Raw genomic sequence first — 24,024 nt, forward strand, 5'->3', positions numbered from 1 at the left:
AGGTAGTGCAGGAAATTTGCCTTGATTGGAAATGTAGCAATGCTGTTAAATTGACTCAGAAATATTACTCTGTCATAAGAGTTTAAAGTCTTGAGTGGGAGGATCAAAGAAAAACACAAACCAAGAAGGACCATTTAATGATCTGTAGAAGCATGTTAAACAACCATTTATTTTACAGTTTAAAATGTCCTCATGGAGGAACAGCAAAATACACTCAAAATGAAATTAAGATTGATCAAAAGACAAAGTTTAACATTAATCATTTTGTTTCTTTTTTTTCATTTTTCTTTTCATTTGTGTATCAAAATTATAAGTGCCTTCAACGTAACCATGACTGTAACTCAAGTCTGCGGTCAAAGAAATATGTACACCACAAAACTGAGTCGTAGTTTGCTTGCATCGGTTCACACCTAGCTTCTGTCTCTTTCAGACTGCTTTGTTTCGTCACACAAAACAAAATGAGGACCCTGGAAGGAGACAATAAGGAAAGGAAGGAAGTACAAGAGCACAAATTGAGAGCGTAAGTATATACAGCTTGGCTCAAGGACACACAAGTTCTGGGGAAGGAGACAGATTTACAAACCCATTTGCGGCATGATTTCAAGTCACATTCTTGCCTTATGGATTAACTTGACCCTTTCTGAAAGTTCAAAAGAAGCATGCTATTGTTGACATAAGCCATTGCCTTTTACACTAGGGTACTGTACAGATACTGATGTATAGCTAACTAAAACAGTAGAGGGCAGTGGAGGACACAAGGACAGAGAATGACAACTGGTAGTTTGACGAACAGCATCAGAAATTATTTTGATATTAAACATCAAATACAACTGTTCATAGCACTTCTTGGAAATGTAGACAATTTCACAATGTTGAGTAATTACAGAAAATTGACCAGATGAAAAGAAATACAAAGTAGTCAAAACAGAGGCTATTACATCTGCGTGGCAAATACAAAGTAGTCAAAACAGAGGCTATTACATCTGCGTGGCAAATACAAAGTCAAGTATGAAAATAGGTTCTGGTTATTTAGATACATTGGGTTCTTATCTGAAAAAAGACATTTTGGCACAGAATCTATTTCTGAAGAACCAAGATTTCAATGTCACTCCGGCGACAAAAGTTGAAAGTGATGAGCTTGTCAGAGTTAAGTAATCCACAGTATCCTTCCTTCTCTTCAGTCTTAATATTTATAATATTTACAGTTTTGCAATTGTTCACAACACCTATAGGCATAAAGAGGAGGCAAAACAAAATAAACAAATGATATCTTTTTACATACAGTCCCCTGTTGAGGCATTGAGTGTAAACTGTACAACTCCACAAAATCCCACTTTAGGTTCCTGGGGAAGGAACATTGAGGATAGATGAAGTTGACTCTGGAAATGAAGTAGAAGAACATTAACTCGGCTGATAATTTTATTTTTTTTTTTCAAGTGGGTTGATCAAGCTATCATGATTCTCAAAATGCTGATTTTTTTTTAATAACAACTTGCACTAGCAAAGCTTTTCATAACATTTTATTCTCGAATCTGTACAAAGTTTTCTTTAACATAGTGCAATGACTGATAAGATCAGTTTTTAATTAAAAAAATCACCAAAAAAATCACAATATATATATTTTTCCCAATGAGAGTAAAAACATCCCTTAATCATCCTTGTCTGTAAATTTCCTCATGCAATCCGGTTTACCTCCAATGATGGCAAAAAGTGACATGAATGATCATAGAATTGATCATCAAAAAAACCCTTTCCACCCTTCCATAAACTCTTGGAAAGGAAAAGAATTGTGGAACTAGAGGTGGAAGGATGACTTAAGGACTTGGTGACGCAAAATAAGTGTGAGTACATGGTTCATAAAAGACAAAAAGGTCAAAGCCTTTTAAGAAAGAAATTATGAGGCATTTCCAGTCTTCAAAACTGAATGAGTTCAACAACAACAACAACAAAAAAGGCTGGTGTTGGCTTCGCTCTGGAGAAAGGAGGTAATTAAACTGAGGCAATGACAATCATTAGGTGAGGGGAGATGCTGGAGATGCTGTTGAGAAGGTCCGGAGCAAGCCTTGACAAGTGGATCTCAGAGAACTCGCACGGTGGGAAAATCTGCACCACGTAAGCCGGCTGTGGAGGGGGCAGGGGGGGGGGGGGGATTTAGGGATAGAGCACATAGGTCAGAGGTCTAAGACTTGTACATACATCTATGCTAATGGATTCTATGCGAATGGAATTCACGTCAATAAAGAATGAAAGACATTTGATACGATGAGGTTATAATCAAGCTAGAATGCACACAGACCTGATTGGAGCCGGGGTTTGGTACGTTGATGATGCCAGCTGCCTGTTTGGCCTGCAGGTAGGTGATGAAGCCTCCCTTTAAGGCGTGGGTCTGACTAAGGACGTCATCTTGGTCTCTACCGCACGGCAGAGCCAGCAAAAGGCAATAGTCACTGTCCACCTAAAAAACAAAACAATGAAGAGCAAAACATCTATTTAATGATGTCCATAGTTTGTTAGATTACGGGTTCATCTTTTCAAAATAATGCAGACATTACAACAATGGAAGACAACTTAACTCACCATCATTCTGCGGGCCACACCCTCCAGTTGAACCCCCTCCAGTCTCATTCGCTGGGCGATGCGGAGCAGGGAACCTCCCTCTGGGGGCGGAAGGGAGCGGTGGGCCAGCACATTGTTCCCAGAGACAAAGTGAAGCTGGACAGCCGCCTGATCATTTTTCAGTGCCAACAGACCTTGCCACAAAATAGGGTATTTCTGCACAAAGATAGAAATGAGTGTAAAAAAAAAAAAAAAAAAAAAAAAAAAAAGGTAAGTTAGAGAAATGTTAAAACTGAGCCAAAAATCTTGACTGAGGCCAGATGAAACAAACCTTAGGTCAGTCCTGGCAGAAAAGGAATCAGCAAATGCATTTTTCGTGTTATTTAAATGAACCTCCCTTACCGTTAGAAGCTGTACTGTGTCAAGGGACTGGTGTCCTGAGTGCTCCATTTTACTCTCTGGTCGCAGCTTTGATGGGAGAGCCGTTGTTGGGGGGCTGGACAAGAAGGCTGCTTGGCTCTTTTGCAGAGTGAGCTCTTGCTTGTGGGAGAGAGCCATGGGTGATGGATACGAAGGTGAGACAGTGTCCCTCTGCATGCGAGACATGTTGGAGAGGTCCATGGTGGCTGTGTGACGCAGGTGAGCCGTGTCCGATTTTGCATTGCTTCCTCCACCTTGTGGCCCGGCAGACAGTGACTGAGACAGCTTGCTCCTGTGACCCAGATCACCCTCCTGATGAACCTAAACAAGAAACGTAAAGCACTTTAGTGGATTCTCTTTTTTTTTCATGAACATTAAAATAAACATGACATAATCATTGAAAAAGTTTGATTTTCACAACATTGGAAATAAAAAGCATATTCTCTGACCTGGGAAGGTGTTAATCCAGAGGGGCTGAGGTTCAATCCCATTGAAGGGTGGTTGGGGAACTGGGAAGGGAAACCTCTCATGTCACGGTAAACAGGAAAGGATCCTGCGCCGCCTGGATGCATCAGAGGAACCCCTTGAGGATGAGGAGACACCATGACAGGAGAAGATGTGTGCACTCCCATGATCCTACTTTCTGCATGAGGTGGGTGTGACATATTTCCCTCCAACGGCTTGGATGTTTCTTTGACAGGCTGCAACATACTTTTCCCCATCAAAGGACTCTTAGAAGGGGCAGATATGTTGCTGAACGAGTTTCCGCCAGCTTCCGGGGTGCGCGACTGCCTGGCCTCGGCGGCGCCATGCTCTCCTAGCTGATGGTGCATGAGTATGCGCATGTCCCGGTACTGGTCCAGACGCAGGCCTGGATGGAGCCCTCTGTGTTCTGCCTGCAGCATCATCACATCCGACTGCAACTGTGGTGCAGAAGGGCGGCGTAGTGCCTGGTGGAAGTGCCTGGGGTCCTCATCTGTGTTGTTGCTGGGAGGTGGCCCGGCTGTGCCAGTGTGTGAATGCAGCACCATGTCTCTGATTATGACCGGCTGAGGGGTATTGGACCTCTGTGGAGGTCCACGGGGCAATGGCAGGGAATCGGCTCGCCTGCCGTAGTTCATCCCAGAGAGCTGCGGGGTGTTCATCCTGACCTCACCGTGTGAGATATGACCTATGGACGCTGACTGGGTGACACTGTGAGGTGGCATTATGACTGACTGCTCTGGGTGAGGGTGATGAACACTGGGGGCATAAGGAGACATTGTAGGCATGCCGGAACTCATGACCACGGAGCCAATGGGGGAACTGTTGGGAGGGCAAGCTTTGGCAAAGGGGGACGGTGAGTGTCCCATCGTTCGAGGGGAGATGGGTTCTTGCTTTAAGTGTGGAACTGTCCGATCAGTTGGGGTGATGGGGCTGGGGCTCATTCGGTTCCCAGCCAAAGATGGGTGGTGTGGGCTCATGACTGGGCTGAGGTTAGACGGTTTGACCAGGTCCTTCATTGCTGTCGAGTCTGCTCCAAGACTTTTCTTGGCATGCTGCTGCATCACAGCTTGATTGTAAATTAATACTTGTGAATTAGTGACTGGTTGTTGGAACATCTTTACTGGACCAACTGGGGGTCCGTGGTGATACGAAGCTTCAAGTTTATCTGAACACTGATTTTCTTGCTTAACAGAGGATATAACAGGCTGGGAATTGTACAACTGGCCAGTAAGGAGCACACCAGTATGTCCATACCCAGTGGGAGTTGGCTGTCCTTTTGGTGTTGTAGGTTGGGATGGGGTAAGAGGTTCTTGTTTAATCTGAGACTTGGAGACTGACTGCTGAAACTCTATGTCACCTGCACTGGCTTGTGGGATCAGGCTAATTTTGGCACTTATCCGCTGAGGTCCCTCCATTTTCTGACCAGAGTAACTTAGTACCACCACACCCTCAGAAGTGTTGACCCTCAAACCAGGACTGGAGCCTGTGTTGTAGGGTGTGTTCTCCACTACAGAACGCCCTCTACCACTTCCATCATCTGATGCCTCTATGCCATGATACCTGTGATTTTCATTCATGCTTGATTTGAATTTCTGCTTGGGCAGAGACAGACCAGAACTGCGGTTGCTAAGGGATATCCGTGGGGCTTCGTCAGTGTCGAAAGGCATCGGTATCCTGCTTATGACAGAGGTGGTAGGGGATGAAATGACTGAGTGCATCTTTTCTCCAAAGTTCTGCTGGGTCTCAGTGAGTGGGGATGGCTTTTGTGGAGTGTGCTGTGGTGTCATAGATAACGGTCTGTCTTCTGAATGTGGGTGCCTTGTGTCAGAAGAATTTTCGTTCTCTGACATGCGAGGGTCCGCTAGCGTAGTCGTCAACATGGTTGTGGCAATCGAGTTGCTGTTAGATACCGTCATGTATTTTGGTTCCATCAGTATTTTTCTCAGTGTACTTGAACTTGGATCAATGTCTGATGCCTTAGTATCAGGGGGTAATGGAGGATTCCCTATAGGGGTCCCAAGAGTGGTTACTGTAGGTGCCGAGGAAGTGACTATAGTCACCTGAGATGCAGGTGTAACATGGATTCTACTATCTTCAGCTCTTGGATGCCAGTCTGGGGACAACGGCATCTTACCATGGCGAGACGGAGGGATGTTAAAATGGGTTGAAGGTGGTGTGAGGGCTGGAGATGGAGATAGAGCAGAGGCTGATGTTTGTGTTGATGGTTTTTTACAGACAGAGATGCTCGTTGTGCCAGAGTGAAAGGCTGATTCTTGGGGTACTGGTTGCTCCACAGCAGGCTGTTCCGCCTCCTTGGGGGTGTCAACGGTCATGGTGCACATAATATCCCGTTTGCAGGTAGCAGCTGCGGTGACAACCGATGCTGCTGTTGTTGCTGCGGCTGTGACTGTAGCTGCTTTGGAGTTGGTCTCCAGATCTTCAGGGATGGAGCCTGGTAGCTTCAGAAGGGAGGGTGTGGGTTCTGACACCTCTTCAACAGTCTCACCCTTTCTGTTGATGGCACCTTTCCGATTCCTGGATTTCTTTGGAGTCTTGGACCTGATTTTGCTGGCCTTCTTGGGGGTTTCTGGTAAAGGGCGGTCCTCTGGCACAGATGATGCTTTCTTTGAATCAGGCATTTCTGGTTTGGCACGAGGCATTATGACACTAACATCAGAGACTGTTTCATTTATATTGGTGATGACCATGTGTGTTTCAGGTTCCATTACCTCACTGGAAGGAGGTGAGACCAGTGGTTCAGGCGTTGGAATTAGTGCAGTGTAAGTAGGAGGAGCTGTAAATCCATCTGTATCAGCAGATATGTCTTCAGCAGTTATGGAATCGATGGCAGCGGCAAGTTCGGTTTCACTTGCCGGGTTTGCCGGCTTTTCCTCCTCAACCTCTGTTTGAACTTCTGGCTCCACTTTGACAGGAGGACGTAAGACCGGTGGTTCTGTAGGTGGTTCCTTAAAGGGTTGAGGAGGTTGCTCTTGTGTAAGTTTGGCTATGTTTTCAACTGCTCTTTCAAGTTCCATCTGCCGTGCCAAAAGAGCTGCTGCTGGATCTACAGGGGGCTCCGAGTCAGGTGTCATTTCTTCTTCTTTTCCCTCTGTGCAAAGCTCATCTGCCCCTTTAAGATGAGAGGTAGTCTTTTCTTCTGCTGTTCCTGGTTTTGTCTTTTTTGGAGGAGCCTCTAAGGACTCAGGTTCATCCTCATCTGGGGGTAGCAACCCCTTGACATCATCTACACTTACTCGAATCTCAAGGTTTCTTAAGCTGTGGGACTTATCTTCGGTCACTTGTTTAGTGTTTTGAGTCAACCTTGGGGCTTTACCTTTGATACTCTTTTCAGATTGTTGTCTCTTATCCGCACTAGTTGATTCCACCTTCTTGGCCTTTTCGGTTGATTTCTTCTCAATTTGATCTGTTGAGTCTTTTTCATTTTTCAGCACTGCGCTTCTCTTACTTTCCTCAACTAAAATATGTTCCACCTGCTCAGACTCGTCATTAGCATCAAGCTCAGGATCTTCAATAATTGTGTCAACGGTCTTATCTGTTGATGATATCATTTCGGATTGTTTATCTACCCTGCTTGCCTTCCTGCCAGCTGAGATTCCAGAGGGGGAAGTATTTTGAGCTGATTGCACTTTCAGGGTTCGCGGTGAACGCCAACCCTCAGAAACTCTTGAGACATCCCCTGTGCTTGCAGGCTCTTTGATATCAGTGTCATCCTCTGAAGTTTTCTGATGGTCCCCTTTTACTGGCGATACATCTTCACCCCGCTTGCGTGCCTTGGGAGGGCGACCTCGCCTTGTGTTAGTAGCTGGATTCTGTCCATCTTGCTGAACAAGCTCTTTGTCAGCTCCACGCTTACGAGTGGAGCGAGATGACTCCACTACATCTTTGCCAGTTTGTTGAGCCTCTCCATCCTGCTGTGTTGCATACACTGATTTAACATTTCTGCGCCTAGCCCTTCCGTGGATTGAGTTGCCATCAATGTTTTGCTCGGAGTCGGGGGCATAAATAGGTGACTTGTTAGTGGTTTTGGGGTCAGTCAGTGCTTTTGAGACATCCCCTCGTGGAGATGAGGCCCTCTTGAGCTTTTCTTTGTCAATTCGTTCACTCTTCCGTGTTGCTGGTTTTTCAAGGGCTGCAGTTTGAGAGGAATGTGGCTTTTGAGTTACTGACACATTTGACTTGGCCCTTTTACTCTTGGGCTGTTTGCGGGTTGGTTGTGTTGCTTTAACTTCAGCATCCAAGACTGGCATCTGAACCTCATGACAAGTTTCTGATTTCTGTAGCAGCTCAAAGTCTACAGAATCAATTCTCTCTGCTTGAGGCTCCGTTTTGATCACTTCCATATTGTCTTTGTGCTCGGGAGAAGCGGAACTGTGTAATTCCATGGGTTCTACCTCAAAACTACTTAAAGAACTGCCAGGAGTGAGAGGCTTGTCTTCAAAGAACATACCATGTTCCCTCAAATTATTTTCTTTTGGGGGTTTGTGCTCGCATAATTCTTCTTTTGTTTCCACTTTAATCTCCGGCTCGGTCAGGACCGAAGGAGAGGATATAGTTAAAATGGGGACAGACGGTTCCTTTACCTCTGGAGGGGATTGTGGAGGAGACACCTCGTGAATAGGTTCAACTTTTTCTTCTTTAATAAGTGAATAGGTTTGCTCTGGAGATGAAGTTTCATTAGCTTCTTTCTCGTGCTGTGGGGACATCTCTCTGGGTGAAACAACAACTGGTGAAACTGGAAGAATAAGTGAGGGACTCACAGGTTTAATGTCTGAATGCATTTCAGGTTCAGTCGTCATGAAGAACTCCTCTTTATTGCCAATTTGCCCTTCCGTTTCAGCCGCCATATCGACATACTCAACCTGCTCTCCTTTCTTTTGCTGAAGTTCCAAAAAGCGACTTTGGAAAAGGACTATGGGCTCTTGAGGAAGGTCCCCTCCTTCTGCCACAGATTGTCCTTCAACAGCACCTTGTTTGACGTGATGCTTGTCAACCCCCGATTCAAAATGCTGATGATCTTTGCCTTTAAGATGTTGCAGTCGCCTTGAATCCTGTTCAAAGATTGAGCTGTGAAGAAAACGAGAAGCAAACAGCTCCTGTCGTTCTTGATCCTGTGGCTTAAGCTCCTCTTTTTTAGCACACATTTTTCCTTCAGAGTCAGTACGAATCTTCTTCTTCTTCATGTACCAAGAGGGAATAGGTCGAGGTGCCAGTTCTACTTTCTCTTTGTCTGAACAACTGTGGGAACTTGGAAAGCGAGAGGGAAGAAAGGACCAATTATCTTCCCTTGAGGATGACAGTGACCTGGCCCGCTCTAGAAGTGCCTTTGTGTCAGGAGTTATGGTCTTGTCCAGTGCAAAAGAATAAAACTTGTTCTTCTCCAAAGAGCCTGAAAGCTTTAGGTCCGTCAACCTTTCTTCACGTTCACCGAGTATGTAGGAAAGTGAGGTGCTTGACTTGGGGGAATGGTGTTTATTCTCTCCGTCATCGTCCGAATCTGACTGCACCTCTCCTGGTTCCAGTACACGGACAAGACGCTTACGGATGCCCTCGCTCTTCACGATGCTACTGGGGAAGGTCATGTCCAGGTTGACAGAATCAGATTTGATCCGTCTCTCCCACCGTTGCAGCAACTCTTCATCACAACCAAGCAACGTCGTCCTGAGTTTTGGACATTCAGAATCAGGAGACGGAAATTGTTTGGCTGTCATGTCAAAGTCGTATTTCAATGACTCAATCCGTGAGAAGACTTTTTCCTCTGCTTTTAGAGAGTCTTTAGGTTCTGTACTTGTGACTGACTGTGATAACTGGGAAGCCTCCTCTTCCTCATTTGAGGGACACTCATCCTTGACTATTGATGATGTGATACGTTGGTCAATATCTTCATGTAATAGCTGGGAACTCCCGTAGTTCAGTTCTTTCTTATTGAGAATTTCAAAATCTAAACTCTCCGATTTTTTCCATTTATAGGATAGAGAATTTTCAAGGGCTTCATGAGGTGGGTTTCCTGTCTCATGCACAACACTGCACCTTTCGATGTCATCCATGTCAGAACCCTGAGGGCTTTCAGATTTGCCAGAATAACCCGACTCTTCTTTTTTCTGTTTAAGTGTATGGCTGTGATCTATTGGTTTCACACAGCTCTGAGGAAGGTAAATGTCAGAGTCAAGATGTTCTTCACCCTCTTCTATGCTTTTGACCTGTCCTTCTACACGATCTTCACTTTCTATTGATCTCCCTGTCTGATTCTCTGCGACTGCATCCAAGGAAAGACTGCCATTGTCAGAGATATTAAGGAGACTCTGGCTTTTCAATCCTTCATATTCCATTGTAAGACATGGGGGCTCTAAATAGTCGACAGCCTCCTCTGTCGGTTCCCCTAGTCGAGACTGCAGTTCCAAACTGAGACCCATTCCCATAGAGATACTTTCCAACTCTTGTGGTTCATCATTTGGACTATGAACCATTACCAGTCTATCCGATTTAGACTTCCGGTATTCCTTCTTATGTATCCCTTTCAGCACAAGATTCTTGTCTCCTTCTGTCTCTTTAGCCAAAGTATTTTCAACTAGTTTCCTAAGCCCTAGTTTACCATCCTCATCATCTTGACTAGGTCTCTTAAGTCTTTCAGTCTTCCCCATAGACTCCTCAAAACGCCTCTTCCGTGCGGCTAAACGGTCATATTCCATTGAATTGGATCCATCGAGGTCAGACTTTCCACGTTTCTTGGCTTTAATTTTCACATCAAGTCCAACAACTTCCACCAGACTTGCCATGTTTTTGTCTTTTGGCACCTTTCCTTGCTTGGAGACCTCTGGTTTTTGAGGTTCCAAGCGGAAGAGAGGACTCCTCGGATCAGTCGTAGGCGATGCAAGCCCAGGACTTTCAGTCTCTGCTTTTGGTCTCAGTTTTTCCTGGACAGTCTGGCCGATAAGTTTGCCTTCCTTTTCTTTCACTCTTGTTAACTGCACAACACAAGGTGGAAGGTCCAGCTGTCCTTTGCCAGCACCATCTTTTTCCTTTGCCAGAAACTTGATAGCTTTGCTTCGGAGAACTGAATCCGGGCTGACATCACGTTCAAGTTCAGGGTCGGTCTCAGATGATGGAATGCTGGGTGACATCACCTTCAGCTTCTTCAGCCTCTGTTTCTCGCTTTTTTCCTTTTCGCTCTTCTCCTTGCGTCCAGTCCGCTTCTCCTTTTCACTCCCATTCCCACGTTCAGCTTCAACAAAGAGTCTCTCCTTCTCCGGCTTGTCACTTTTGTTATAGCGATCAGTTCGTGCCTTGTCAGGCTTTTCAAATCTAGGCGGGGAAAGGGAACTACAACTTTCACTTTGTTCCGAAGACCGACCGCAAACCCTTCGGTCTGAATCACTTGGTGGACGCTCGGAGAGGGAGGGAGATGCAGTGGGGCTGGCCGGACGTCGTGGATGAGAGGGGCTCTGACTCCGCTCGATTGTCCTCCGTCCATGATCGCGTTCACGGTCGGTTTCAAAGCGCTCCCTCTCCCTTTCTCTCTCTCGCTGTAGGTAGCTGTATTTGCGGATATCCTGCTCATAGGGGTCCCTGTACTCTCTGTATTCACGGGGGTCGTCGAAGTATCGCGGGTCATAGAAATCTCCTTGATATGGGTCCCATTCGGTATAGAATTCCCGGCCTCTGGCTGGGTACTTGCGCCGTGGATCTTCAGTGTAGGTTCCAGGGGTTCTCACATTCTCATAGAACGCTCGTTCTGCTGGAAACTCGTATTGAGGTCTGCGCTCATCCCTATTCAAATAGAAACAAAAACAGTAATGTTTTTATTCCCATGTCATTGGAGATTTGAATTGATGATACGCATGTATGGTTAAAAAATGACTCTTAGAAACTATGCAAACCTTCGTTCAGATAGGATCTCATAAAAGTCTCGAATATCCTGTCCAGAAGCCTGCATTGAACGATAGAAAGCCATCTGACTTTCTTGATTTGCAAAGTCCACCTGTAAACAAAACAAAGAAACTTGAGTCAGAAAATATGCAAATCTAGAGATGACAAATACTAACTACAGTACAGTGTGATATCCTTCATTCTATTGATGATTTGAGGTACTTATGTAGTTACATAAAAAAATTTAAAGAAAAAAATCTGTATTAATTCCAGTTCACCTTGATTTTATTGCCCCCAATCTTCCAACCCTTGGTCTCCTTGACGGCTGCCTGTGCATATTCTATGTTATTGTACAGAATTAGGGCCATTCCTTTCATTCTGTCAAAGACAACCTGTGGAGGATGGAATAATAAATACAAAAGTATTGATGAATATTAGAAGAAAAAATTACAGAAAAAAAAAATCTGTATTTATATGGGTGAAAAGAAAGGAACATTTACCTTCACAACGTGTCCATAGCGACAGAAGTGACGGGTTAAATACTGATCCGTGGTGTTTGAGGCTAAACCATCCAACCAAACACAAGTTGTGGGCATACTCTTTCCAAAACCAAGCTGGACAAGAGACAGACATAACACAACAAAAAAAAAAGAACAAAAAAAGAGATACATTTTCACCTTGATTTCACACAACACAGCCTTCCTCTGTGATACAATACAGGTATTCACTACCTCAGGTAACTGAGGTGAATTAGAGAATTAAAATGAAAAGTACAAATTTTTTATTTCTTACCTTTAACCTATTGTTGCCAAGATATTCCCCATCCATCTTCTTTATGGCCTTGCAAACACTGGCGATATCGCAGTATTGCAGAAAGGCATATTGAGGGGCACCATTAACTTTCTTGATGTCAATATCCTATGTGAACGGAAAGAAAAGAAAGTGCAATGAATCAAGAGGTGCAGAAAAATGACATTACTAGGGGTCAGATGGCTGAGCGGTTAGGGAGTCGGGCTATTAAATCAGAAGGTTGCCGGTTCGATTCCCGTCCGTGCAAAATGACGTTGTGTCCTTGGGCAAGGCACTTCACCCTACTTGCCTCGGGGGAATGTCCCTGTACTTACTGTAAGTCTCTCTGGATAAGAGCGTGTGCTAAATGTAAATGTACTACTAATTAGCAAACACTCCCCCCCCAACCCTGTAGAACATACCACAATTTCCCCAAAGCGTTGAAAGATGTTGAGGAGGTCATGGTAGCTTGTGGTCTTCTCCAGATTGCCAATAAAGAGTGTCCGTGTGGCTTTGGGGTGAAATTCATCTATCCTCTCATCCAAAGGCCGGAACTCGTTCTCACTTTCTGTCTCTGAAAAGTGCAGTAGCTTCTCGTTAATGCCTCCATTGACCTTAGCTGTTTCTCTCTTCTTTCTTCTCAAATATTATTTTATCTTTTATGGGCAAGTAGTAGAACTTACCAGGGCCATTCCAGGCAGTGACATCAATTTGCATGCCAAAAAACAGCTTCCCCTTCGATGCACTGAAGGCCTTCTCCTGGTCCTCTTGCTGGCGAAAGAAAACAAGGCCATACCGGTCCTCTGACGCTCCGTGGATTTGCACCGATGTTACCTTTCCATACTTCTTAAACTCATGGAACAGGCCATCTTTCAGACTCGTATCTGAAAAGCAAAGAGGGAGAGAGAGACACACACACAACAATTTAAAAATTACAGCTTGAGAAGAATCATGAAAACCATAAATTTACTACATCAAAGAAAAAAGTTTGTTTGAAAAACAAAAAAACATTTCATACATTTTGGACGTGCCAGGTGCGAGTTGGCCACTAACCTGTAGAACGCACAGGAAGATTCTGGACTTTGATGCCAAAACTTTTGCGAGGCTCATCCTTGTCAAGAGCAGGTAGAGGAATTGCTGATGGTGCAGGGACAGCGGCTGATTGGACAGACCGAGCTGGGGAATCATCACTCGAACTACTGCTAGAATCACTGTTGCCAGAAAAGAACCGTTTTGGTGAGCTTCATCATTTAATAATAGGTCACCTTTAGATGTGGTTAATTTAGACTGACTATCACAAACAACATTTAGCCTTATCTAGACAGGTTAAAGTGATATTTTTGTAAAACAAAGGAGAATATGTAATGTCTGTGTCTGGCAGTGGCCAAACATACTCCAAAACAAGTATTTCCGGTGTTCCCTAGGAACACTATTTTACATAATTTATTGTAATTATGTGCATAACTATATCAACCACAAAACCTAATCAACAATGACGGTATTAACAGAGCTGTTCAGCTTAGAGTATTTTAACATGCAGAGGAAGTTTCGAAAAATAAAAATGTACAAAAAAATACGGTATTTCCACAAATGTCCGGCACAAATGTAAATGTACCCCACTTTCATGACGTCAGTATAACTGAGGTTAACAGAGGACAACAAACAATGATTTACAAGCAGTGGACAAAGCCTGCCTTTTGAGTGGACATAGAGCAACACTGATGGAGGAGGTTGCCGTCTACTATTTTAACGATGGCAAAATAGCTCCTACGTTCACATACAAAAAAGGAACCCATTTTCAAGACAATGGTGATTTATTTCTTAAGATTTTGGCTTGCAGTAGCCAATTGTAAATTCAAATGATCATAAATCCCAGTATTCCCATGCCCGTCTCTGTATCCTAGCTTCCCTCTGCTATTTCCTCCTATGATCCTTCTCCCAGACACTCCCGGAAGTGCTGCTGATAGAGGCTGGCCTGTGGGAGTGGGCAAGGAGCCAGCAGTGGCCAGAAATTTCCAGTTCCAACTGGATCTCACGGAGGGGGGGAACCCTCACCCATACATAGAGGTAGGCAGTGAGAAAACACACCAACCATCTCCTAAAATTTCCCAGTAGTATTTTTTTTCTTCCTGAAACCTGAAATGTGCTGCTGGGTGAATTTAGATCTCTGAGGTCTGTTGTGTCTGATTGAATACTGAGATTTTTTTCTTTTTCTTGAATAGCGGAGACATTTCTTTTGTGCTGTAGAATTATCCTTGTGAGGTTACATTACAATACCTGTACTCGGTAATTAGCTGAATTGCATACACACACTACATCTAGCTTTTACTTTACCTATTTTAATCTAACATTTTCAACCACAACAGTATTTCAACATCAAATACAATCATACTATGCTTATTTTAACATAACAATCATTCATGATGGACTCATGTTATACTTGAATTAACATTGTTGGGATGTATGAATTCATAAAAAGAAACTCGATTTGTCATTTGGGTTTTGGAGAGACTCAATTCTTTGTGCCGTTTTTTGCCATAATTGCAGGAATACCAAGAACAGCAAATTAAAATTAAAAGCAATTTCATGCTAAATTATGTAGAATAAGGATCAGGATTTGTCTTAACGGTTCATTTAAATGTTTGCATCCTGTCTACATTGTATTGAGTACAAGCCTGGCTTGCTTCTATGAAGTTGAACAATTTGTTATCGAACTGAAGGTCTTAAGCTTGGTTTACAGCTTAAGCTATAACACTATACCAGGGGTGTCCAATCCTGGTCCTCAGAGGCCACTGTCCTGAAAGTGTGGGTCAGATGGCTGAGCGGTTAGGGAATCAGGCTACCAATCAGAAGGTTGCCGGTTCGATTCGGGCCGTGCGAAATTCATTGCATCCCTGGGCAAGGCACTTCACCCTACTTGCCTCGGGGGAATTTCCCTGTACTTACTGTAAAGTCGCTCTGGATACGTGACTAAATGTACGTTTTAGATGTTTCCCTGCTCCAGCACACCTGATTCTAATGAATGGTCGTTATCAGGCTTCCACAGAGCTTGATAACAACCCATTCATTTGAATCAGGTGTGCTGGAGCAGAGAAACATCTCAAACATTCAGGAAAGTGGCCCCTGAGGACCAGGATTGGACAGCCTTGCACTTTACACACTGTGGCTGTTAACCTGTTCTGTGCCGGAGTGCCCACCTGTCGCTGGTGCTGCTGCTGGTGCTGCTGACGGAGTCAGAACTAGAGGACCGGCTTCGGGATCTGGAGCTGCTGTGGGAGCGAGGCGGGCAGGTGGCCTGGCTGGCCAGCCTCTGCGGAGAGGGGTTCCGCGAGTGCGACGAGTGCGGAGACCGGCTTCGACTGTGGTGGTAAGTCCGTTCCCCGCGACGTCCCCTCTGTTCTCTGTAAAGATCCCTGTGGACCGTGCTGGCCAGGGTGAAGGGTTCTCTTGCACGGGGGTCATACCGAGGGTCTGTGGCTTCAAAGCGACAAGGGCTCCGGCTAAGCGAACGATAGTAGCCCACTCCGGAGGACACGGATGCTCCGCTCCCTCCCACGACAGTACCACTGATCCCAGGCGCCCCGCTGCCGTTGGCACCAGCACCCACAATACTCGCGCCAACTCCAGCCGGGACAGATCCACCAGCTCCACTGACAACGCTGGAGACACTCCCACCAGCACTAAGAGTCCTCTCCCTGCCATCGCGGTAGTAATCCGTTTCGTAGTGGCGTTGGCGGTCAAAGCTGCTACCGGCACGGTCATGATGTCCATAGGCACTGTGATCGTATGCACGTTCCCGACTCTCAGCGGTCCTGAGTGAAAATGAGAAGGATGAAGAGGAAATGGAGAAAGAGATCGCTGTTACTTTTTCTTTTTTATGAGAAATAACGTAGCTAAACAGGATATAAGGTTAAAGACTGTAGCTGAAACAAACCGCTCTGAACATTTGGGGTTTAAGTACTAAAATAAAATGTTATTTGATTTTGAACTAAGACTTATCTGCTTTACAGATACAATTTGAGACACAATAACGATTAAATTGTCATCATTAAATGTAATCAAATATACCTATTTCTTTCAGCAAAACAGTGATGGGCCATCTGATGTCCCCAAAGGAAGTAACAATAATCTATAGTCTTGTTAACAAAATAAAAAAGATTGATATTATGGCTAAACCTTCATCTGCGGAAGCAAAACTATGGATGTGAGCATTCTCCACAAAAGGAGAACTAAAGGATAATCCAAACTTTACATAATGACCCACATTCCACAAAATATCATGATGGGATCTTTTTTTTATGCTGAGTATCATGTTACATATACCGTCCAAATGACTGACACCACTATTCTCTTGACCAGTAGCTGTTTAAAATGTTGGGACAATCTGTTCATTTATATCTGTACTTTTTCATGAGACAATTTAATAGTAATATTTAATATAGACAGGATTCTTTTGCAATGTCATATGTTTTCTTGTTTTAATAATTGTCTTTAAGATTAAACAAACCAGTACCAGATGGAGCAAGAACATTAAATCAGATAAGACTGACAAGAACTGCAGAGGCTAGCACAAATAGGCTTGCATGCCTGTATCTAAATAATCATGCTTTTGATATTATCTTTAATCTTCAAGAAAAATTCATGCAAACATTAAAAAAAGAGCTCAGTACAAGAGTCAGATCCAAATTAACCTGAGTGTAACGTGTAAGATCTAAAAGCTTTTCAAAGATCTAAAAAGGGACAAAATTATAATGACTGGCAAAATGTATGCAGGACTTAAATTATCATTTTGACCTCAATTTATAGTTTTGAAAAACTGTTTTGATGACCTGACTTATTTACTTGATAATTGGCGTTTAGTCAACACATGCCGCTTTATCATTCATTTCGGACCAAACTTAGGTTTTGCTGTGGTGATCTGTTAATTTATTTGCCAAAAAATCCATTAATATTCAAATGCAAAGGATCTGTGGTCTTAATACCTTTTATAATAGACAAGGATCTTTTATATAAACTGGAATCAAACCTCCCGGTGTTTGTGAAGCTAAATATGCATTGACATTAAATGGGGTGATAACAGCCATTGGAATAATGACCCAGGTAAATCTAGAATGCTTTTTGCCCCACATTTTAACAGCAGGCTTGGGGCCGGCAGTGGGATTCAGAATACGTTAGGAGCATGTGTGTTGTGAACCTGACATATTACCTTGACCTCCATGTGCCCTTAAATGTGCTAATGAAGCAATGAATCATGCCTGTCCAATAGAAGTCCTTATATTTCAACGTCACAAACACACAAAGAGCACACATGCTTACATTTTTCCTCACGCCCTCTCTCATACGCACATTGAAAACACCCCATTTTCAAGCTATTTATATTATTCATGAAGCCTGAAAATAATTCAATCGCACACTATGCATGACCACTTTCAAACAGTGATGGATTAGCGGTATGGTCCTAGATTATAATTATCAACACATTCCTTACTTTGGTCTTCAGTTACATTTTGTGTGATAAAAGTAACATGACTACTATTTGAGACAGTCTGGCTCCAAATCACTTAACTACTCTTCTTTTTGACAACGTAGCAGTATTGTAACCATCTTTAATACATGAATTGTATGGGCTGCATCTAATTCTCTCATAAACCATGGCTCTGGCATATTTGATTTGTATTCGAAATCAGATCCTAGAGAAAGCCCTGCGTTAGCACACTACTGGAAAGAGGTGTACAATGCCCTAGTTTCCAAGGTTACCACCTAAGACGAAACAGTCATGAAATCAACTGAAGAATGTGCAGGATCCTACTTTGAGTGTAAACTCTGGGGCAGTACAAATGTACAGTTGTAGTAAAAGTGAAACGGCTACGTTTTAGGTAATTTAGTTTTAGTTCAAGAGTAAAGAGGTGCATTGCAGCAACAGTCTTTCCAAGCTACGCCCCCTTCGTGTTTACATTCAGCCAGTCTCAATCAAATTGCATTTTTTCATTCTCATCTCATGAAAAAATGCTTCAGCAATGAGCAACTACAGGCTAAAGGGAGCAGATGTTAGGAGCTGGGGTGTGGGGTAGGGTAAGAGCACGGAGGGAAACAGGTAAAGGGGTACGGAGTCTGGAGCAGTTATGACTATGTCTAAATTACCAGCTACTTCTGTTAGTGGGGGAGATGAAGAGAGACAAGGGATCAAACTAGGGGTTAGAGAGAACAGCTAGAATACACAGGGCAGGGCATACCAACCTTTTGAGAGAGCGGTAACTCGACCTACAATCCCAAATACAATCTAGGGAGACAGAATTTGTGAGCAAGAAAAATAAAATAGAAAAAACAAATATGAGAAGTTGCGCGGGCATGAAAAAAGGGAACAAAAATGTAGGTAGATCATTTTTCCAAAAAGGTAATCCTCATTGCCACATCGGGATGCCTTCCTTGTCTGGCAGGGGTGCAACGCAACATTTTATTCCCCACAAATAGGCCAACGTCAACATGATTGTGCTCGGTTGGATAGAAGTCCATTTCAGCTGTCCTTACACAAAAAAGAAAAAAAGAATGGCATAAAACAAATCGATTGAATTATGTAACTAATTTCATGGAAGAAGCCAGTAAAGTCCCGTCATATAAAAAAATAATATCCACAAGGCCATCTTCAGTGCTATTGATCACCCACCAGCAATAAGTCTCAAGGGGAAAGAAGGAGTATTTCCTTCTTCTATAATTGTCCAGCTCATCCTACTTCCTTCTCAATCTGAATATTTGGTAGTTGTTACAACAGTCACAAAAAATTTTTTAACATCTCTGGGTGATAATCCAGGTGTATTCAGTCCATTTTCATTTCATTGCAACCTTTAAGACAGCCTTTTATCCATGATTCTCCAAAGCAGGTTAGTAAAGTGGCAAGCAGCTGGAATCTTGTCAGGCAGGAAATGATACATAACTGATTGTATCCATGGTCAGGTGTGGTTCCAGATTCAGGAATAAATCCAAAATGCAAGTATCTCCGTTTGCATCGTGCCATTTTCTTCAGGCTCGGATTTCCATTGCATTTCTTTGATTTGTACAATCCCAAACGTACATCCAGTACGTGTCTCATGTGTGAACTCTTCTCTCCGCTGCAACCACCAAATAAGTCTTTCAAAAAAAACAAAAAATAAAGGGGAGAAAAATTCCCAACGGAAAAAAAGGTTTGGAAAAAATGCTCACTGTTTCTGTCATCTCTACGAAGTTGATCACCAGTAGAGGTCTCCCCGCAATTAATTGTGAAGCCCTATTACCAGACATAATCCAAAACAAAAACCAACCCATACCTTTATTGCACAATAGAACATCCTTTTGAAGTTTGGCCGGGATTAATCCAACAGGGGAATACATGTCCTGGTTAGGTTATCCACATGATTCCAGGCAACGAGGTAAGCACATAACACCGAAGGAGATGCAAAATGATCGAGAGCTTAATTTCTACTCATCCAAATACTAGTTAATGTGTCTTAAATGTGTAAATATGTAATCTTGGTTGTATTGTTACATGACAATAAAAAGGGTGATACATTAATCCACCAAGAAGGGCACTGTACTCCAGATTAGGGCGTTCCCAGGAAAGGCCGCTGGACCAATCTCTCTCCAGCATCCAATAATCCTGGGGAATTTTTACGATATCCAATATATTGCCCCGCACTTTCCGCAACTGTGATATCCACCACACAGAATAGGTATAGCTCACAGATCAAGATCATCGCCAAAAGCCATAACGCTATTCGCAACACACATGGAAATACATTTGTGTGCGTAGTGTATAACATGCTCATGTACAGTGCATCTTGGTGTCTAGCATAAGTATCAATCCATGAGCGATGGCAACGCTCAGAGGACTTTTGAGGGGATCGCTAAAAGATTAATTCTTGAGTACGAACTTCTTTCATAATCTCTCTTTTTTTTCAGTTTAACCCCCAAACAAGTAAATGAATAGATGGTGGAAAGATGCTTGGGGGTAAGGCGTTACAAGAAACCAAGGTCCCCCCTGCCTTCAGAGAAACTTTGTCCACTTACCCGTCTAGTCTGCGTTCAAAGCGTCCATCTCTGGTGTGGAGCGACGCAAGGGGCCCATACACTGGGCCCCCTGCTACTCTCGTGAACCCGGAAACATCCCGGGCACGAGAGCCTAAACTCAGACTATCGTCCAGCCCTCGCGCGGCACTAGGGATAGTGCCCGGCTCATTGTAATCAGTGCGAAGGTCTCTGTCCCCCATCTTATTGATAGAATTGTGAGCCTTCTGAGCACTTTTAATGTCCACGAAATCCACAAAGGCTGCAACTCCGCCTTCTGATCCTCGCTTTGGTAGCACCTTGACACTCTCAACACGTCCATATCTAGAGAATAAAAAAGGGGGACAAAAATTGATTAGCATCATTTTTTACTGTATTTAAACTTGTCCCATTAACAAAAACTGGATTCTCAGTTGCATTAACACCTACTTCTGCAAATTAATTATTCACATAACTGTTGATTGATGAAACTAATCAAGCAACAAAGTTTGAAAGACTGGCATATTCAATAAAGGTGAAAATATATGTATGTAGATGTATTGCAAGACTACTAGCATTGCTCCAAAAGACCTCATCAGGAAGGTGCTTTATTGAGCCACCTGAACAAGGTTTTCTTAAGGTCTGGGCAGATGCCTGAAGACACGTGACATTCCTTGTAAGCTTCTTGTGTGTTTTCCGATTCTTATTATGCAATTCAAAAGATCTATCAGTTAGGTATGCCCCAAACCTCGTCAGTTTTTCAACGTATATGCGCAAAACAATACGTTTCCAGTGTAGCCTGCATGTCCGTGGGAGGTTTGAACACGTGGGCTATTTCAAAAATAGACTTTTTACAAATTTGTAGGCGTTAATGTCCGCTTCAACAATCGTGAACATATGCCTAAATAGACGCACATATGGATGGATAAATAGGCTAGTTTACAATTCTAATGACAACTGCGACACAATAAAACAATAGGCTACATTGTTTTCGGTAAATAAACAATCAGGGCACGCTTACACGTGAAAAAAACACCAATATTCACATTTTGTTATGAACACAATGTGTATCTATAAACGAAATATCACTAGGTCCACATTTTTATTTCAGTTGTAAACATAAGAAAATTGCTGAAAATAAATCGTTTCGTTGCCCGGGACTCCGGAGGATAACACCTGGAAAACTGCCCATAAATATATTGGTATGCCAGTTCCCACATTGAATAGCTTCTGACGCCATTTTAGAAAGCCGTTCACACTGCTTACTCATTCTGCCGTCCCCCATCTTCAGTGACTCCTATCAGACATTGGGTTGTCATGCACCTGCATACTGACTCTTGTTACAATACAGCTTGAGGGTCCGCTATACGCACTCCAAAATGTTCTCCTGCACATTCACTGCTCTACTACTTTGTGTAGACATGGTGCAGCATCAGCGCAACAGTTTTTAGAGAATATTTAGACTATGCAGATTTAGGCTATATAAAAACACGTTTGTGGACCGATTGCAAGTAAATAGTAACACGTACACACATTATGAATGACAGGCTTAAACCTATTAAACATGAATGTCATCGAGTATCTCAATGCAACAAAAAAAAACAATTTAAAGGTGGGACCCCCTAATTTAGATGCATTGGTCAGTATGTGATACACATGCAATATGTTAACCCGTATTGACAAAGCACATGTCAAAGCGTCATACTTCAGATTGATGACCAAGCTCTTGAAATTGTCCCACTTTCTATTCCTGGATCAATTAGAAATTGCAAAACGTAATACGGAAATTGTCTTTCAATTAGCCTTGCATTTGTGTATAGATTGACAGATTGGTGGGTTGTTATTTCATTGACAGCCACGAGGAGCAAGACAAGCGCTCCACATCAGTCAAATCCAGGTGTAGATTAAACCAATGTTCCTATGTTTTGACGTTTAATAATGTACGATGACACTATCCACATGTGTGTCACATTTATTGATTTGAAATCCTGTGGATCGCATCTAAGAGCGATTTAGACAAACATGTGCAGCAGGCGCAGTGTCCACAGCACAATTCGAATTAGTTGAATTCTGAATGGACATACTGTAGTGGAGAACATTGAATCACAATCACCGTCCTAAAACTTAGCGTTCATACAAAGTTGCAAAAATGATCAGTTCTGCTCCCCATGTCCAGCTAGTACAACCTCAATTTTGCAACAATGTTGCATAGTGACCAACATGAAGACTAGCGTGCGACACAGCTGTTGGTAGGTGACTAGCAACTGCCTGGGAAGCGAATTGTATTTAAAGTTGGTGTTGGTCAGCCTACCGGAAGGCGTATTATTGTTTCGCAAGCGTACATTCATTGCACGTGGATAAGAGTTACGCATTAAATGGTAGATTGCGTGCATTCTAAACTCTCGATCTGGTGAAGCGCTAACAACAAGGCACAACTGGACTAGAGTCCACTTTGTCAGGCACTGGCAAGCAAATCCATTAAGTTCAAAGCTTGCTTTGCTCTGATGCAGCTTCAGCCAGCGTGTTATAAAGTAATTAACTGCAATGTTTGACTGGTCCTTTCCACAGCACGAGAAACACTATAAAACGGCAAGGAAAGAGACAGGTAAACGGTTAAGTTGAGTTATTGGGGGGTGTATACCTTGCCACCTCGCTTCCTCATGGTCACAATTTTGTGAACAGTCGGAGCTGGTAAGCGCGAGCTGACACGACTGTCACTGGGTAACGGCAATTTACCACAGTGGGATTCTTTGACTTTATTAGCGCGATGCTGAACAGTAACTCTTTGTTACACTAAATAGGCTATGCAGCTGCAACGTTTACTCACCGTTTGAAGTGCTCAATGATTTTCTCTTCTCGAACATTTTCGGGTAAATTTCCCACCCATAGATGTCTGGTTTCCCGGACCATACTGTGCGCTCCTGTCCCCCGATCATACAGATGAGTTTGTATAGTCAATCCCTTCCAAAACGAAATAAATGGAATTGTGCGCAGTAAAATACTGCATGTAAAGCATCGACGTATTGTTCTGACCTAATGTAACCATTAGGTTGAATCTTCGCACGCTGTTTTTGATTCTCTTTGCTATTCAAGCGCGATCTTGGTTTACGAGAACGCGCTCTATTACTGTTCCCGTGACAAGGCGCGTCCCTGACACCATGCGACCTTTGGCTGTCGAAAGAATGCTTGTAGCTACCTAAAAAGATGCAGCAACCTCGCTCGTAATGAGGCGCATACGGCGCACGCGTGGCATTGTGTGTGAACTATTTTTTTTCTCGATTCGATGAGATCGTTTTTCATCTTGCGCATGCGTCAGTAAATGTGTGAGCTTCGAATTTATGACACAGTAGACTTTATGGCATGGGGCCCATAGCAACATTGTAAGTGAGGTAGTATTATGCATGACAAAATAACATGAAAACATGAAAAGGCCTTGGGTTCTATGAATCTGCTATCAGCCTATGTGGCTAGTCTATAGGTCTAGCCTGTATATTAATCATTCATAGCCTATGTATTTTTCTATGGACGTATAGTTTTTTATGACAGTAGCCTAAGTGACGTGCCTAATTGTTCAAATCTATTGATTAGTCCTACCAACAATGAATAGCATTGAGGAAAGAAGGAATTAGACCCGAGATCTTTGTGGATAGTAGACTACTGTGAACGCAACACGGTCAATGTCAATAACAGTGAACTCTTTCACAAACAAAACAACATGTCATATGTGTCATATTTCATCATAATTGTTTCGATTTAACGTAGGTCTACGATGGAGGGCCTGCGCGATGGCCTGAGCAGGTTGGTAAGAATTTCCCAGGTAATATTAAGTATTGTACTTTGCCCTCTGTTTAATAATTAACTGCACATAACAGG

General features: G+C 43.2%; 1 protein-coding gene across 1 annotated transcript; it reads right to left on the reverse strand.

Moving 5' to 3' along the window:
- Positions 1 to 121: 121 nt before the first annotated feature.
- Positions 122 to 23,061, reverse strand: spen (spen family transcriptional repressor). Its single transcript, XM_067239710.1, has 15 exons — positions 22,979 to 23,061; positions 20,176 to 20,496; positions 15,333 to 15,947; positions 13,189 to 13,346; positions 12,819 to 13,019; positions 12,558 to 12,709; positions 12,139 to 12,264; positions 11,847 to 11,960; positions 11,625 to 11,738; positions 11,358 to 11,458; positions 3,426 to 11,247; positions 2,959 to 3,297; positions 2,578 to 2,772; positions 2,297 to 2,455; positions 122 to 2,121 (listed from the first exon to the last, which is right to left on the reverse strand). The coding sequence occupies exons 1-15, from the start codon at positions 23,059 to 23,061 to the stop codon at positions 1,990 to 1,992; spliced, it is 10,632 nt and encodes a 3,543-aa protein (XP_067095811.1). The 3' UTR covers positions 122 to 1,989.
- Positions 23,062 to 24,024: the final 963 nt, after the last annotated feature.

Source organism: Osmerus mordax, chromosome 7 (assembly GCF_038355195.1).
Source record: "Osmerus mordax isolate fOsmMor3 chromosome 7, fOsmMor3.pri, whole genome shotgun sequence".
NCBI lineage: Eukaryota > Metazoa > Chordata > Actinopteri > Osmeriformes > Osmeridae > Osmerus > Osmerus mordax.

Bases quoted from the DNA above. Each gene is read 5' to 3' on its own strand.
- spen (XM_067239710.1), bottom strand. From the start codon at position 23,061: ATGGTCCGGGAAACCAGACATCTATGGGTGGGAAATTTACCCGAAAAT. The intron at 20,497-22,978 runs GTGAGTAAACGT...TTTATTCTCTAG, and splicing joins ATCATTGAGCACTTCAAACG to ATATGGACGTGTTGAGAGTG. The intron at 12,710-12,818 runs GTAAGTTCTACT...TGCACTTTTCAG, and splicing joins CACTGCCTGGAATGGCCCTG to AGACAGAAAGTGAGAACGAG.